The sequence below is a fragment of the Panthera uncia genome, chromosome B1 (genome assembly GCF_023721935.1).
Source record: "Panthera uncia isolate 11264 chromosome B1, Puncia_PCG_1.0, whole genome shotgun sequence".
NCBI classification, from domain to species: Eukaryota; Metazoa; Chordata; class Mammalia; order Carnivora; family Felidae; genus Panthera; species Panthera uncia.
Genome location: NC_064811.1, coordinates 92,297,989 through 92,315,373, shown reverse-complemented (window position 1 = coordinate 92,315,373; position 17,385 = coordinate 92,297,989). Strand labels below are relative to the sequence as shown.

General features: G+C 34.9%; 1 protein-coding gene across 6 annotated transcripts in view; it reads left to right on the top strand.

Annotated features, from left to right (window-relative positions):
* The window catches only part of ZGRF1 (zinc finger GRF-type containing 1), a 91,168-nt gene that overhangs the window by 52,844 nt on the left and 20,939 nt on the right, over nucleotides 1-17,385 (top strand). For all 6 annotated transcript variants that reach the window (XM_049631056.1, XM_049631054.1, XM_049631055.1 and 3 more), the window contains 6 exons: nucleotides 20-204; nucleotides 1,368-1,564; nucleotides 3,002-3,141; nucleotides 11,151-11,294; nucleotides 13,065-13,179; nucleotides 15,389-15,648. In XM_049631056.1, coding sequence (XP_049487013.1) covers nucleotides 20-204; nucleotides 1,368-1,564; nucleotides 3,002-3,141; nucleotides 11,151-11,294; nucleotides 13,065-13,179; nucleotides 15,389-15,648 — 1,041 coding nt within the window. The remainder of the gene's footprint in view (nucleotides 1-19; nucleotides 205-1,367; nucleotides 1,565-3,001; nucleotides 3,142-11,150; nucleotides 11,295-13,064; nucleotides 13,180-15,388; nucleotides 15,649-17,385) is intronic.

Here is a 17,385-nt window from a genome sequence, read left to right as displayed (position 1 = left end):
TTTTTTTTTTTTTTTGTAGAACATCTAAATATATTGCTGTTTGGATTGGCACAGAGGTTGCACAAAGCTCTTTCAAAAGTTGACATATCATTTTACACATCACTAAAGAGAGAGAAACTGAAAAATGTAGAAAGTAATGTGCCATCCTGCCATCATCATCAACCTGCAAAACTTGTCACGGTTAAAAAGGAAGGTCCAAATAAGGTATTGTTCCCTGTTACTCACCGGTTGCCCCACCGAATACTTCTCTTGTAGAAAATTTAGGTACCTATTGCTTTATGACCGGCTTTGTTAAAGAGCAGGTCCTGATTAGGAGCCTTCTACTTGAGGTATTAGTAACTAACCTACAGTAAACTCCCAGTAAATTTTTACTAAAAGATGATCTGTGTTCTAGGATATGAAAGTATGAGTTAAGATAATCCTTCAGATTGCCTGTGAATCTATTGCATAGTGGTGGCTGGAGACAGAAACATAAAAATAAATTTTATGTAATAGTGTAATTGATAGAATAGGAAGGATATGCCCAAGTTACAGTGAGAACACTGAGGAGGAATATGTCCCAACCTGAGATCTTAGAGAATGCAGAGATGAGCCTGAAGAAGTGGAAGTTGAAGTAGTCTCCTGTGTGAGCCCCAGTACGAGTAATAGATAAGGCCTGAGGAATGTAAAAGCAAACTGATTTAATTTACATTGCTGATAACATATTATTATGGAAGATGTCAAGTTAGTAAAATGTTTATGTATTGCGTACGTACATTGAGATTTAAATTTAGGCGTCAAAGGCAAGAATTTGTAAATAATATTATAACCGTAGAATAAAATATTATAGAGCCATCAAAAGTCTTTTTTTTCTTTTTAAGATAATTTGATGACATGGTTGTCATGCGTACAGCATGTTATTGTGTTAGGTTATATTAGGTTATGGAATAGAAAACACATCATCATCTGAGTTTTACTTTTTTTAAAAACAACAGTGTATGTGTGTGTCCTTGTGCACACACACACTTATGTGAGTGACAAAAAAGGCCAAAAAGAAATGCACAAGATGTTTCTTGTAGTTGTTTCTGGGTAGCCTTCAGGGTGTCTATGGTGAACATTTTAAATTGGAGAAACAAAAAATTTTATTTTTCAAATAAGCTTATGTTCTCAGAATAATGTAATTTTCTGATAAAGAGAAATGTCAACTAAGTGGTTTTAAATTTTAATTTGTTGTTTAGTATTAATAAAAAGATTAACTTGTATGATGAATAGTTTATTGGAGCACATTAATGCCAAGCACCTTTTTATAGAAGTCTTGACAAACATAATACAAAAATAGTAAAATATAAAATTTTTCTTACTCAATTGCAATATCTTTTTCCTCTTAGGGTCGTCTCTTTTATACCTGTGATGGACCCAAAGCCAACCGATGTAAATTTTTCAAGTGGCTTGAAGAAGTGACCCCAGGATATTTAACAAAGGAAGCCTCTCTAACTAGCATGGTTTTAAGTGATATAAAGAGTATTGGCTTATACTTAAGAAGTCAAAAGATACCCCTCTTTGAGGAATGCCAGCTTTTGGTGAGGTATGCTTTGGTAGCAAATAATGCCTGTAATTAATTATTATATCAGAAAATAATAACCTCACATGATTGTTATCAGTTTTAAAAGATATTGAGATAGGTAAATTATCTGAAAGATAGAGTACCTCAGGTTTTCTAACTTTAGAATGGAAATAATTTTCTAAAGCTATTTTTAGATAATCATTTTTACATATAGTCATAATCCTTAGGAAACCCTGTTGAACAAACCACAAGAATAATTTTTGTCAGTGCAGGATAATAGGTAGCCTAACTAGTTAGTTTTATAGGATAATAGAATGCTACAATTTGGAAACATGTCCTATAAAAGTGGGATTATCCAAAAAGTAGCTATAATGAACATGTGCATCGTAATTTAATAACATCTTTGGGGAGTTTATACATGCCTGCATTCTTCTAAGGACTTTGCATGTATTATTTCATTTAATCATCATAATAACCTATAAGATACGGAAATAATGGGGATGATTTATTACAGTTATTGAAGCTGAGATACTCTTTTGAGTACTTTTTCAATACTTGTCCTGGCTCAGTCTCTCTTTTTTTTTTTTTTAATTTTTTAAATGTTTTATTTATTTTTGAGACACAGAGAGAGAACGTGAGCGGGGGAGGGGCAGAGAGAGAGCGAGACACAGAATCCGAAGCAGGCTCCAGGCTCCGAGCTGTCAGCACAGAGCCCGACGCGGGGCTTGAACTCACAAACCGTGAGATCATGACCTGAGCCAAACTGGGTGGCTCAGTCAGTTGAGCATCTGACTTCAGCTCAGGTCATGATCTTGTAGTTTATGAGTTCGAGCCCCACATCGGGCTTGCTGCTGTCAGCCTGGCAGTGTGGAGCCAGCTTCGGATCCTCTGTCCCTTCTTTCTGCCCCTCCCTCACTTGTGCTCCTCTCTCTCAAAAAATAAATAAAACATTAAGAAGAAATAAAACTAATGATTCTGTGAGGGTTGCTATTTTCTTCCTATTTTTTTATTTTTTGTCCATGGATGAAAGTATATAAACATACACTCACTCTGGTTCCCTCCATTTAATGCTATATTTTAAAGATGAAAAAAAAAAATGTACTTTCAAACTTATAAAGTCCTGGGGTTGTAATGTATCGCATGGTAACTGTTGTTAATAATACTGTATTGTATATGTAAAAGTTGCTAAGAGAGTAGATCTTAAAAGTGCTCATCACAAGGAAGGCAGTTTGTAACTCTGTGTGGTGATAGATGTTACCTAGACTTATTTTGGTGGTCATTTTACCAGAAATACACACACACACACACACACACACACACACACACACACACACATATATCTCGAACCATTATATTGTATACCTAATACAATTGTTTCAATTGTTATTGACAATTATATCTCAGTAAAAATTTGTATCTTAATATTTAAATTCATTTTTGTTTTTGCTCATTTTTCAGAAAAGGATTTGACTTTCAAAGAAAACAGTATGGCAAACTAAAGAAGTTTACAACTGTAAATCCTGAGTTTTATAGTGAACCTAAAAGCAAACTTTATCTTAAGCTGAGTCGGAAGGAAAGTTCTTCAACTTATAGTAAAAGTAAGTTGACCTGGTCATGATGGTGACAGAGTCTACCCTTGTATCTCAGTTACATTCAGCTCTGCAAATTCTTTACATTAAAGAAGGTTTATAAAGTACTGTTTAATAGTAGCATATACTCTGAGTTATTATATAAGAGTTATTATGTAATAAATTAGACCATTTCCAAAAAGCGTATTTTAAAATTTTAGTTTATTATTGTTATTTTTTAAATAAAAAAATACTTATTCATTTTTGAGGGTGAAAGAGACAGAGCGTGAGGGGGGAGGGGCAGAGAGAGAAGGAGACACACAGAGCACAGAGCCCGATGCAGGCCTCAAACTCACGGAATGCGAGATCATGACCTGAGCTGAAGTCAGACTCTTAACTGACTGAGCTACCCAAGTGTCCCTAAAATTTTAGTTTTAGTCCCTAAAAATTTTATTAAAGGCTAACAAAATCTATTTAATTTTGTTTAGAAAAATTATACTAGCTTCTTACCATTATATAAATAAGTATATTGATTCAGCTGTACTCTGACCTGATATCAAAAATAAACTGAAAATGTGGGCACCTGGGTGGCTCAGTCAGTTAAGCATCTAATGCGTGGTTTTGGTTCAGGTCATGATCTCACAGTTTGTGGGTTCAAGCCCTGTGTCGGGTTCCAGCTTGGGATTCTTTCTCTCCCTCTCTTTATGCCACTCCCCCACTCACAGTCTCTCTCTCTCTCTTGTTTTTTTCACTGTTTGTCTCAAAATAAAGAAATAAACTTTAAAAAAATAAACTGAAAATGTAATGACTTTATTGACACTTCTGTCATTGTCTGCACAATTTGACAGGACTAGACCACCAGTTTTAGAGAATTGGAAATAAAATCCTTAAAAGAATTTTTTTTTCTAAGGAGCTTAGATGCACTAAATTGGGTTCATCATTATCTTTGGTTTCATGACCTACTCATATCATTGGTCCTCACCTAGAGTGCTTTGATTATTTAGTTACTTTAAAATTTTTTTTTTTTTAACATTTATTTATTTTTGAGACAGAGAGAGACAGAGCATGAACGGGGGAGGGTCAGAGAGAGAGGGAGACACAGAATCTGAAACGGGCTCCAGGCTCTGAGCAGTCAGCACAGAGCCCGATGCGGGGCTCGAACTCACATACCGCGAGATCGTGACCTGAGCCGAAGTTGGACGCTTAACTGACTGAGCCACCCGGGCGCCCTTTATTTAGTTACTTTAAATGTAATTATCTGTGAATCTACAAACTGAGGCAAAATCAAGTACCTTTATAGCTACCTACATTTAATATAAAGTAACCCCACTAACTCATCTGGGTGTCTCCTAACCTAAGGTAATTATCATTTCATCCCTGTGTTCATCAGCATCTTGCTCCTCTTTGTTTATAAGTTTATAGAAATGAATTCCTCAAGAGCGTACAGTTAACCATTGAGAAAAATAGGTTTGAACTGTGCGGATCCACTTATACATCGATCTTTAAAATATATACAGTACAGTATTGTAACTATAATTTCTCTTATGACTTTCTTAATAAAATTTTCTTTTTTGTTTCTTAATTGTAAGAATACAATAGATAACTCATATAACATACAAAGTATTTGTTAATTGACTGTTTATGCCATCTGTAAAGTTCTGGTCAGTAGGCTATTATTAGTAGATAAGTCTTTAGGGAGTCAAAAGTTATACGTAGATTTTTGACTGGGAAGTTAGCACCTCTAACCTCCATATTGTTCAGGAGTCAATTGTAGTTTAAATTTTTTTTTTTAAACATTATTAAAGTGATATAAATCTGTAATCTTTTGGAGTTTGTTTATCTTTTTCACTTAGTGACATATTGTTGCAATATAGACATTTTATTGATGTTGATCTGAAATCTAGAGTATAGATTACTTGCTTTGACTGCTTTATCAATTTATTTTGTGAATGTGCCACAGTTTATTCATTCACTCTTCCACTGATGGTGATTTTGGTTTCTAAGTTTTGCCATTGTGAGCAGTATGCTATGTATATTCTTGTACTGTCTTATAGATGTGCAACAGCTTCTTTTGGATATAATTCTAAGAATGAAAATGCCCACACCTTTAGGTTGTAGTGCCAAAGTCATTTCTAAAGTGGTTACATCAGCTTATCTTCTACTATCTTGCATCAGCCTGATCAAATGGGTGTAAAAGGATCTCACTGTGGTTTCAGTTTGCATTTCTCTGCTCACCAATGGTGTCGAACAGCTCTTCATGTGTTTTTTGCTTATGTATTGTTGTTTCTTACCCATTTTATTATTTGTAATCTTATTTATAGTTCTTCTATATTTTTCGTGCTAATTTTTTGTTGATCATGTATATTGTGACTGTCCGCTCACAGTTTGTATCCTGTCTTTTCACTTTACTTTTTATTTATTTATTTATTTATTTATTTATTTATTTAAGTTTCATTTATTTAGGTAATCTTTACACCCACTGTGGGGCTTGAACTTATGGCTCTGATATCAAGAGTCATGTACTCTTCTGACTGAGCCAGCCAGGCTCCCCTTCACTTTAGTTTTAATACAGTCCAATCTATTAGGTTATTTTTTGGATAATGCTTTCTGTATCTCATTTTTAATTTTTTTTTTTTTTTAATGTTTACTTATTTTGGAGAGAGAGAGACAGAATGTGAGTAGGGGAGGGACAAAGGGAGAGGAAAGACACAGAATCCAAAGCAAGCTCTCCGGGCTCTGAACTGTCAGCACAGAGCCCGATGCAGGGCTCAAACTCACAAACCAAACTGTGAGATCAAGACCTGAGCTGAAGTTGGACGCTTAACCAACTGAGCCACCCAAGCACCCCTCTGTGTCTCATTTTTAAAATCTTTGCCTATACTGAGGTCTAAAATTATTCACCTTTATTTTCTAATTTTTTTAAAAGTTTTCTTTTTGACTTTTTTTTTTACTTCTTTAAAGTTTATTAAGGTTTTCTTAATGACATACTACATGCGAAAATCTTCAATCCATTTGGAGTTTTTATTTTTTTTTGTACATGGTATGAGATAGGGATCCAATTTCATTTTTTGTCTCTTTAATTAACAGTTTTGCTAGCATAGTAATCATTTTTTTATTAATTAGTCCTGCTTTTCCTCTCTAAATTGAAATGCTATCTCGGTTATAGCCAAGTTCAAAATAATGTTGATCTCTTTCTGGACTCCCTATTTTATACTAGTGTTCAATTTGTATATCCTCATATCCATTCCATACTGTCTAAATTACTGTAGCTCCATCTATGGTATACTTTCTCCCTGCTATTTTACTACTTTTTGAATCTTCTACATTGAGGTTATTTTAATATTTTAATATATTGAGCTTTATATTTTAAATTGCTATTCTTGGTAAATTGAAACTTTTATTATTGTATAGAGACTCTCTTCATCTGCAATAATACTTTTTTCTTATAATCTAGTTTTTAATATAACTATGTGAGATTTATTTTGATTAGTATTTGTTTGATGTCTTCTAATATTCTTGTTCCACCTTTGTGTGTTCCTACATTGTCCCTTATAAATAGCAGATGTCTGAATTTTTAAAATTTTGACTTGTGAATGGAATAGGTCCAGTATTTAAATTTATTATAATAATAATAATATGCTTGGGTATGTTTCTACAATTTTATTTTTTAAAATTTTTATTTATTTTATTTTTTATCATTATTATTTTTTTTTAATTTATATCTAAGTTAGCATATGGTGCAACAATGATTTCAGGAGTAGATTCCTTAATGCCCCTTACCCATTTAGCCCATCCCCTCTCCCACAACTCCTCCAGCAACCTTCTGTTTGTTCTCCATATTTAAGAGTCTCTTATGTTTTGTCTGTCTCCCTGTTTTTATATTATTTTTGCTTCCCTTCCCTTGTGTTCATCTGTTCTGTCTCTTAAAGTTCTCATATGAGTGAAGTCATATATTTGTCTTTCTCTGACTGGTTACTTTCGCTTAGCATAATACCCTCCAGTTCCATCCACGTAGTTGCACATGACAAGATTTCATTCTTTTTGGTTGCTGAGTAATACTCCATTCATCCATCAATGGACATTTGTTTTCTTTCCATACTTTGGCTATTGTTTATAGTGCTGCTATAATCTTTGGGGTGCATGTGCCCCTTCGAAACAGCACACCTGTATTCCTTGGATAAATACCTAGTAGTGCCATTGCTGGGTTGTAGGGTAGTTCTATTTTTAATTTTTTGAGGAACCTCCATACTGGTGTGTGTGTGTGTACACACACACATATATATTGGTGTGTGTGTGTGTGTATATATATATATATATACACACACACACACACCACATCTTCTTTATCCACTCATCCATTGATGGACACTTGGGCTCTTTCCATACTTTGGCTATTGTTGATAGTGCTGATATAAACATGGGGGCGCATGTGCCCTTTCGTGTTTCTACAACTTTAAATTATTTCTCTTTATCCCATTTTATCTATGCTCTTTTAAATCATTTCTTGCTTTTTTTTTAAATTGATATTTAAAAGCTTACCCTCCAATAAGATAAGAACTTACAAAACACACCTCTTGTTTCTTCCTGTTTTTTTTTTTTTTTTTTAAAGAGCTTGTTTCTTCCTCTTGACCTTTTCTTTCACTCTCCCCTTCCCTACATCTTATTGATATTTTCTACAGTGGTGCTACTCAAAGTATGGTCTGCAGACTGGTTTTAGTCCAAACACTTTTACTGGTTTCCAAAGAGAGGTGAGGAGCTGCTCCAGGGTGTTATAAACTACCCATGTCAATAAGCAGACTAGTTTAGTTGGGTTTTGCTTTGTTTTGTTTGTAGCAAGACTTTCTGAATGAAGGAAGCATTATGTCAATTTGTTAAATTGCATTCTAGCACAGACTTTATGTTGCAGACCTATAACAGAACTATTTAAGACAGGCTACTTTGAATAGCACTAATCTAAACCTATAAATTTTAGGTTAGTATGGATTTATTTTCTATCTTCTTTGAATGTAAGTACTTTTTAAAAGATGAGTCAGACTTGTCCAGGGTAATTTAATTACATTTGTTTCATGTATCTCTTTTAGCGTCTCCTAAATTTTTCTCTCTTATTAATGTATTTCATCAAAAACTGTTTTGAATGTAGGTCGTTGTATGGTAAACCTTCTAAGCCTTGAATGCTTGAGAATGTTTTTGTTATACATTCATATTTGAATGATAGTTTGGCTGCATATAAAATTCTAGGTTATAAGTTCTTTTCACTTAATACTTTTGACCCCCAGAAGCAGCAATTTTATATGTTTTAAGAAAATATTAATATACTTGGTTACCTTCTTGCTGTTGAAAAATCTGTTGGCATTCCAATTCTTATTCCTTTGTATGTTATTTGCTCTTTCTGACTGGAAGCTTTAGAATTTTCTCTCTGACTATTATAGTCTTATATTTCCTTGTAATGTGTCTAAATGTGGTTTTTCCTTTTTCTCCTCTTGGGCACACTGTGGGCCTTTTAAATCTATTAAGTCATCTATTTCCAAACTCATCCAGTATATGCATTAAATAGGTACAGCTTTTTGTATGTCATTCATACTTCCATAAGGTGTTTTTTTAAAAAAAAAATACTCAAGTCCTTTATCTTTTTTTTTTTTTTAATTCTGGGAAATTGATCTCCTTTATCTTCGAATAATCTTCATTTTACTTTTATTTCTCTAAGACTTTTATTATTCCAATATTAGCACCTCTGACTCAACATTTCTTTTATATTGTCTAGGCTTTTGTCTTCTCTTCCTTCTAGGAAATATCCTTAATATGGTCTTCTAAATTGCTTAGTTATTCCTCAAATGTATCCATTCTATGATTTAACACATCAATTATAGCTTTATTTCAACTACCATATTTTTTCAACCTGATATTTTTGTTCATTTCCTTTCATTATTTTCTGGTTCTTACTTTGCATTGCAATTGTCTTCTCTTGCTTCTTGTAAAAAATCTCTTTACCAGGCTAAATTTAAATGACTGGTCCATCTGTTCTGGTATTTCTTTTTCTGTAGGACTCTGTAATCCAGTATGTTTTTCTTTTGAAGTCTTTGTCTCCTTAAATGTCTCATTATTTTGGCCCGTGAACTAATTTTCCCCTCGTGGTATCAGCTGTTCCTTCTGGACAATGCAGATGAGTGAAGGCTGACCACAGTCTGGTCAGCTCCAGTGAGGTCAGGGAGTTGGGTTCAGTCCCAGATCTGCTATTTACTGGCCTTGTGTCTATGGACAGTTTAACTTCTTTGGGCCAGTCTTCCTTCCTCAATAAAATGGTGATAATAATAATACCTACTTGACATTTAAAATATCTATTGACCCAGAACATAATAATAGGTTATTGTGTGGGGGTTGTTTTTTATTTTTATTTTTGGAAGATTTTATTTTTTTAAAGTAGTTTCAGCACCCAACATGGGCTCAGGTTTACAACTCTGAAATTAAGAGTCGCATGCTCCATCAACTGAGCTAGCCAGGCTGCCCTAGGCTATTGCGTTTTATTAAAAAAAAAAAAAAATTCCCATAGATACATGATCTGCCAATAGATTCTGATCTATTTATCTTACCCTGGTGGCCAGGGAAAATTGTTTAAATATATATTACATAAGTTGGCAAGTAGTTTTTTAAAAATTAGATATAAAATATAAATGAACTTTTTAAAAAATAGTTTCCTAAACATATTTTCTAAAACAGTAGTTTTATGGGGTATGATAAAAGGCAGTGTAAAAAAAGGGGGCGGGTGGTTCTGTGGCTAAATAAATTTGGAGAGTGCTATGTTAAACAAATAACCTTAATCTAAGATTTTTCAGAATCTTAAACATGCTGGTATGCATTGGACTTTCCAAGATGGGAATGTAGCCCAGTACACTATCTTTTCTGATGCTGTTGAGACTTGTGGTTTGTCAGTTAATTTTCTTAGTTGGTTAAGGTCAGGGATTTTAATAAATAATGCATATGAACATTAAACATTTTAACTTAAAATATATGAGATAATTTAATGATCTTTTGATGAAGAATCAAGGTTTTTGCTTGGAATATGGGGTTTTTGGTTGGAGATCTTTTGTATCTTGTATAAACTATACCCACAAATATACCACTCAGAGATTTACCATTCTGAATTCTTAAACACAGAGCAAGAACTTGTGAAGCGATCTAAGTAGAGAATGATTTAAATGTTTTCAATTTTTTTCTAATATTTTATATTTACTTCACCTATGCTTGAGTCAACAGCAGTTTTTTTGTGTTTTGTGGTTTTCTTAAAGCAAATTGTAATGAATTCTTTCTAAATTATTACTTTAGTTTTCTTAAAACAATTATTTTTCTTCATACTCAAATAATTATATATAATATATAATTATAACTAATCCAACTGTATAAATAAGTTTTAGAACAAATACAATGGACTCTTTGTAAGTGTAAACTCAACTGGTGGTAGAAATGGTGTACAGGTATTGTGGAAAATAGCCTACTAGCTGTGAGTGCTCAATATGCCATGGAGATGGCATGTTATACAGAAAGAAAGAAGAACATTAATTAATTAATCTACAGCATCAGTTAAGGACAATCCATTAAGAGAACTTGTATTCTATCCACAAATTGCCAACTTTATTTGAGCATGAAAACCCTTATATGGCAGAGCCTCTTTTCAGACTAATGTTCTACCTTGGGAAAGTCTAATACAGTTATAAAGTTGTCTTTTTAAAAATGTTTATTTATTTTGAGAGAGAGAGAGAGAGCAAGAGCGTGAGCAGGGGAGGGGCAGAGAGAGAGGGAGGAAGGGAATCCCAAGCAGGCTCTGAGCTGTCAGCGCAGAGCCCGTCATGGGGCACATTCTCATGAACCTGGGGCTCGATCTCACGAACTGAGCCAAGATCAAGAGACGCTTAACTGACCACCACCCAGGTGCGCTTCAATTTTGTTTTTTTGAGAAATAACATAGGACTAAACATGTAAGAAGTCCAAAGTAATTTTAAATTGAGCATAGTTCTAAGTTCTTTAAAAATTGTTTGTCTTCTCAGATGATCTTTGGGTGGTTTCAAAAACCCTAGACTTTGAATTGGATACTTTTATTGCATGTAGTGCTTTCTTTGGACCATCATCTACCAATGAGGTGGAGCTACTACCTTTGCAAGGTTATTTCCCCTCTAACTGGCCCACTAACAGTAAGTATTGCTATGCTTATATTAATTTATATTAAAAGAAGAATGATAGACATAAGATGCATTGTGAGCAAGGATGCTAACTTTGTTTGGGGTTATTTGATTAAAGCCAACGAAAAGCATCCACCTCTACTTCCTATTATTGTGTATAATGTGTTCCTGAAAAATGTGTATAAAAGTCGAATATATAAATATTTGTGCAGTTCAAGTCTCAGAGGGATAACAATATAATAAAATTTTGAATCCTCACTTAATTTGTTAAAGTTGATCTTTATACAGAATATACCTGATTTTTAAAAATATAAACATTAAACATATAAATAAGTATTTTCTCAAATAATTTCTTACAGCAAGTTTTGATTCTCTTGGTTTTTGATTTCTTTTGGTTTATTATTCTAATAATAGGGTACATTTAGTAAATAAATCGTTTATTTTCTATTGAGAAGGTCTTTAGAGATTTTGTAGGCAACTGAAGAGGAGGGTATGATTTTTATTTTGAGGGTATTTTATCATCTGTCTTGAGAAATTTTCAATAAGCTACTAGGCTACCAGCCTTATTACTATTTTAATAAAGGAAATTTTAATAGGCTGAATCCCTATTCAGTTCTAAGAATCTGTAGATATCTCTATACATCTTGATCTCTGAAATAATTCCTGATGGTCGAATTTGGTCTATAACTAATTAAAGACAACATTTAATGATTCATTTAAGTACTTCATATACATTTCTAACTTTTGAATTTTTTCTTCAAGAACAAAATAAATCTAGTCAACTAGCTTGAGTCCATTAAGAGCCTGCCTAGGGGCGCCTGGGTGGCTCAGTCGGTTAAGCGACCGACTTCGGCTCAGGTCATGATCTCGCGGTCCGTGAGTTCGAGCCCCGCGTAGGGCTCTGTGCTGACCACTCAGAGCCTGGAGCCTGTTTCAGATTCTGTGTCTCCCTCTCTGACCCTCCCCTGTTCATGCTCTGTCTCTCCCTGTCTCAAAAATAAAATAAAACGTTAAAAAAAAAAAAAATTTAAAGAGCCTGCCTAATTAAGTAAACATTTGTTACTTAATTTGTCACTTTCATATGTGTGTTTTTTTAATTTTTATTTATTTTTTGAGCGAGAGAGAGAAAGCACGTGCACACGCATGCGTGCGAGTGGGGGAGGGGCAGAGAGAGAGAGGGAGACACAGAATCTGAAGCAGACTCCAGGCTCTGAGCTGTCGGCACAGAACCTGACGTGGGGCTTGAACCCACAAGCTGTGAGATCATGACCTGAGCCAAAGTCAGATGCTTAACTGACTGGGCCACCAGGCGCCCCCCATATGTGTATTTTAATATTTGCTACCGTTGTTTCCCCAGCAATATCAGCATTCTAACTTTCTGCTTTCCATATATTTCTATAAAATAGTTGAAGAATGAAAGAAAATGTTCCGAAGTTACACAAATACTATACAGCACAAGGTGGTATGCTGATTAGTTGGAACTGTCAAGGAGGGTCACCATGCACTAACTCAAAACAGTAGTTATTGCTTATTAGGTGATATATAGAAGTCCGAGTTTGATTTAAGTTATGCAATTTATGGATACCTGTAGAAAAAGTATGAATAAGTAGATGGTATAGTAGTTTAATGGGTAGAAGTACCTCCCCATATACTTAAGGGTTTATTTTATGTCATGTGATTAATGCTGTAGCTGAGCTCTGAGTTGTATCGAACGTTTTAAATAGTTCCTTTATGATCCATTTTATTTTCATTAAATGTTCAGTTTCTGCGTTCTCTCTACAGTAGTGGTCCATGCATTGTTGGTTTGTAATGCTAGCACAGAGCTGACCACTTTGAAAAACATTCAGGACTACTTTAACCCAGCTACTCTACCTCTAACACCGTACCTGTTAACAATGTAAGTGATTATTTACCAGCGGTCATTGGTGTTCAAAAATGGTGACTAACTGTGAATATGAAAATGCGTTCAAAGTACATTACATACATTTTTGCCAAAAATATTTTAATTATCTTTCAGAGACCATGAGGTTACTGTCTGTCAGTAGTTAAAAGGATGTTAGTGTAAATTTTTGCCTTCTTCAAGGAATGATATTTTAGGGAGATTCTGAGTGTTGATTTTTTATTCATTTCTGTTTTGATGCCACAAATTATTTAACATGTAAAAGAATTCTTTTAGTGGGAATGCAAACTGGTGCAGCCACTTTAGAAAACAGTATGGAGGTTCCACAAAAAATTAAAATTAGAACTACTCTATGACCCAGCAATTGCCCTACAAGGTGTTTATCCATAGGATACAGGAGTGCTGTTTCAAAGGGGCACATGCACCCCAGTGTTTATAGCAGCTGTATTGACAGTAGCCAAAATATGGAAAAAGCCCAAATGTCCATCAACTGACGAATGGATAAAGAAGATGTGGTATGTGTGTATACACACACACACACACACACACACACACACACACACACACGATGGAGTATTACTTGGCAATGAAAAAGAACAGAATCTTGTCATTTGCAGCATGGGTGGAACTAGAAGGTATTATGCTAAGTGAAATTAGAGAAAGACAAATACTGTATGACTTCACTCAAAAGTGGAATTTAAGATCCAAAACAGATGAACATAAGGGAAGGGAAGCAAAAATAATATAAAAACAGGGAAGGGGGCAAAACATAAGAGACTCTTAAATACAGAGAACAGGGGCACCTGGGTGGCTCAGTTGGTTAAGCGTCCAACTTCATCTCAGGTCATGATATCACAGCTCGCAAGTTCAAGTCCCGTGTCAGGTTCTGTGCTGACAGCTCAGAGCCTGGAGCCTGGTTGGGATTCTGTGTCTCCCTCTCTAACTGCCCCTCTGCCGCTCATCCTCTGTCTCCCAAAAGTGAATAAACATTAAAAAAATTTTTTCTTTTAAATACAGAGAACAAGCTAAGGGTTGCTGGCAGGGTGTTGGGTCGGGGGATAGACTAAATGGGCAAGAGGCATTAAAGAGGGCACTTGTTGGGATGAGCACTGGGTGTTATATGTAGATAATGAATCACTGGATTCTACTCCTGAAATCATTATTTTACTATATGCTCACTAACTTGGATGTAAATTAAAAAGATAAACTAAACTAAAATAAAAAAGAATCCTTTTTATAGGTTGAATTCAGTATGTACATTGATACTATTTTTTTTTTATGTTTATTTTGAGGGAGAGGGAGCGTGCATGCACGAGCAAGGGAGGGGCAGAAACAGAGAGAGAGAGAGAATCCCAAGCAGACTCCATGCTGTCAGCGCAGAACCCTGTGTGGGGCTGGATCTCATGAACTGTGAGATCATGTCCTGAGCCGAAATCAAGGGTTGGACATTTAACCGACTGAGCCACCCAAGCGCCCTGTACTCGCTTTATTCTTGACATAAACTTAATTTCTCGAGTTTTAAAATACCTGCTTTTAAAATATTGGAAGTGATATTCTATTAAATTCACTACAATGGTAGAAAAAGTCTAGTTTCTAATTTGGAATGTTATCTGTCTTGTGGTGTTTCCTTTCTCTCAGTATAATGAAGTTCTAGGTAAAAAATAAAAATCCTTATGATCCCATTATGTTATTATCTATCTTTGTTATTTAATCTTTGAAATGAATTGATCCTTTATAAAAATAGAAATAAAACCAGTTTATTTATTATAGTTTTACTGAAATAGAGGCTGTATTAATTACCTAAGACAGCCTTGTATAATGGAACATGGGCTTTAAAGTCAGTACACCACTTATTATCTGTGTGCTTTTTGGGAAAAAAATTTAATATTTCTGTCTCTTATTTGGGCTAATTAACTACTTCTTAGTGTTGTTTTTAAGATCACATCAAATAATATGTAAAATGCTTAGCATAGTGCTGGCACATAGTTGGTACTCAAAATAGCATTAAAATGTTAGTTTCCTTCTCCTCTACCCTCCTTCAAAATGGGGTATATATATCCATTTGTGCCCTTAAAAAAATGTTCTCTATGATGCTTATGAATTATTTTATTAATAGGTTTTACTCACTATTATTAATAGTGTTTACTCACTATTTCAAAAACCCCTCATTTTCCTTTGATTTTTTTTTTTGCTGCCTTTTTACTAGGTCTTCGTCAACTGCAGTTAGCAACAAGAGAGTCAGTAAGAGAAAATTTATCCCACCAGCCTTCTCAAGTATCAATACAAAATTTGAACTTCTCAGCCTAGAAGCAACATTGCAGTTAGCTAGTCAATTAATTCAGGCACACAAGTTAAATGAGGATCAAGCTACAGCCTTAATTCAGATAGCTCAAATGATGGCATCGCACGAAAATGCTGAAGTGAAGGAACTGCAAACACATACCCTCCCTATCACGATCATACATGGTAAGAAGCAAGAAAGAAAGCAGTTCTAATAAATATACGGTTATATGCACTTTTGTAACTCTGTCTGCTTGTAATTTCCTAATCACAGAAGATTCTAGAATGACTCTACATAGATTATTTTGAGTCTGAACCTACTTTAGTAAACTATTAGATGAGAGCAGAACTGACCATCCTGAAAGGGAGAATAGGCAGTGTATCTAATGAATGAGTAGCATTATATACTCATTATTCACAGTATCCAGACTTGATCTAGATATCTACGTGTTGCACTATCAGAGTGAACTTCAAGCCTCAGCAACAAAGCCTTTTGTTAATTCCTAGTGAGCTCACACTTTCATCCTCCCCCAGCAGCTATTCCAAATCTTTAATTTCTCCTGGCCCTTGCCCTACTCCCTCTAAAATTGATTCTGCCTTTAAAACAGGAAACGGAGTTTATAACAGAAATTCCTCTCAATAGCCTGCTCTCCCCCATTTTACCTAAGTTTGAACCTATTTTTACCTTTCTTGGTTCTGTCCCAGTAAAGGAGCTTTACTTCCCCTTCTTCAGAGCTAATAATTCTATCTGGATTCTGTCACCTTTTTAGCTCATTTCCTCAAACATCCACTCCAAAGCTATTTTGTGCTATTTTGAGGATTTATATCACATTCACCCTGTTGACCAAGCTAGATACCTGGGACTCATCCTTGATTATTCTTTCTCCTTAGATGAAGTGACTCTCTTAATCTTCCTCCTCCTCTCTGTTTATCTCCCCCCATCAGATTAGTCACTGAGATGTTTCACTTCTGGTTTCTACCTTTCTTTCCTATAAGTTTTCTCCTCTCCAGGTTACTTGGGTCCCCTCCATCCAAGCCGTCACTGTACCTCCTATATAGCCTGGTGGTGAAAAGGTAGGCTCTAGAGCTGGAATCCTGGATTTGTATCCTGGCGCTCTCATGTGTTAGCTGCATGACCTTAGCAGGTTACTTATCTCAGCTTTAATTTCCTACTCTGTAACATAAGTTGATAACAGCATCTTTCTCTTAGGGTTGTAGGACCATATGAGTGAACGCTGGTAAAGGGCGTAGAACAGTGTCTGACACGTGGGAGGCACTGAGGAAAGTTAGCATGTGTTATTGTTATGGTTATCTCACACCCCTTTCTAATTGCTCCACCTTTAGTTTTATCTTTCTTAATATTTTCACTCAAGTAGTTTTTACAAAATACAGTCTGCCTAAGTCAATTCTATTGCTTAAAATCCTTCAGTGACTTTCCCTGGTCTGCAAGACAAAATTTAAACTTTTTAGCCACACCAAGCAGAATTCTCGTGATTTATCCTCTTGCCTACTTTGTCGGCCTTGTCTCTTACCTATTTTGCTATAGACTGTATAGAAATAGTTAACATCTGCATACTTTGCCATGCCTTTGCCTGGAATGACCCTTTCTTTAAGCAGTCTGGATATATTATGCTGGAAGACTTAGTTCTGCTACTTATTTTTAGGAAGCATTCCCATCTTTACCAAAGCAGAGAGGAATGTTCTTTCTTTGATACAATAACAGTGTTGCTTATCATATTATTTTATCATTGTTCCTTCACTTTGTTTTCCTGCATAGATTCATTAAATGTGGAGGCCTCTGGTTATCTATTTATCCCTTGTGCAAAGCACATAGTAGCCACTCAGTGAATGTTTTTTGAATAGATTAATTAAATGAAAGGGAGAGGGAAGCAGATGGATGAAATATTTCTTATACTTTCAAAA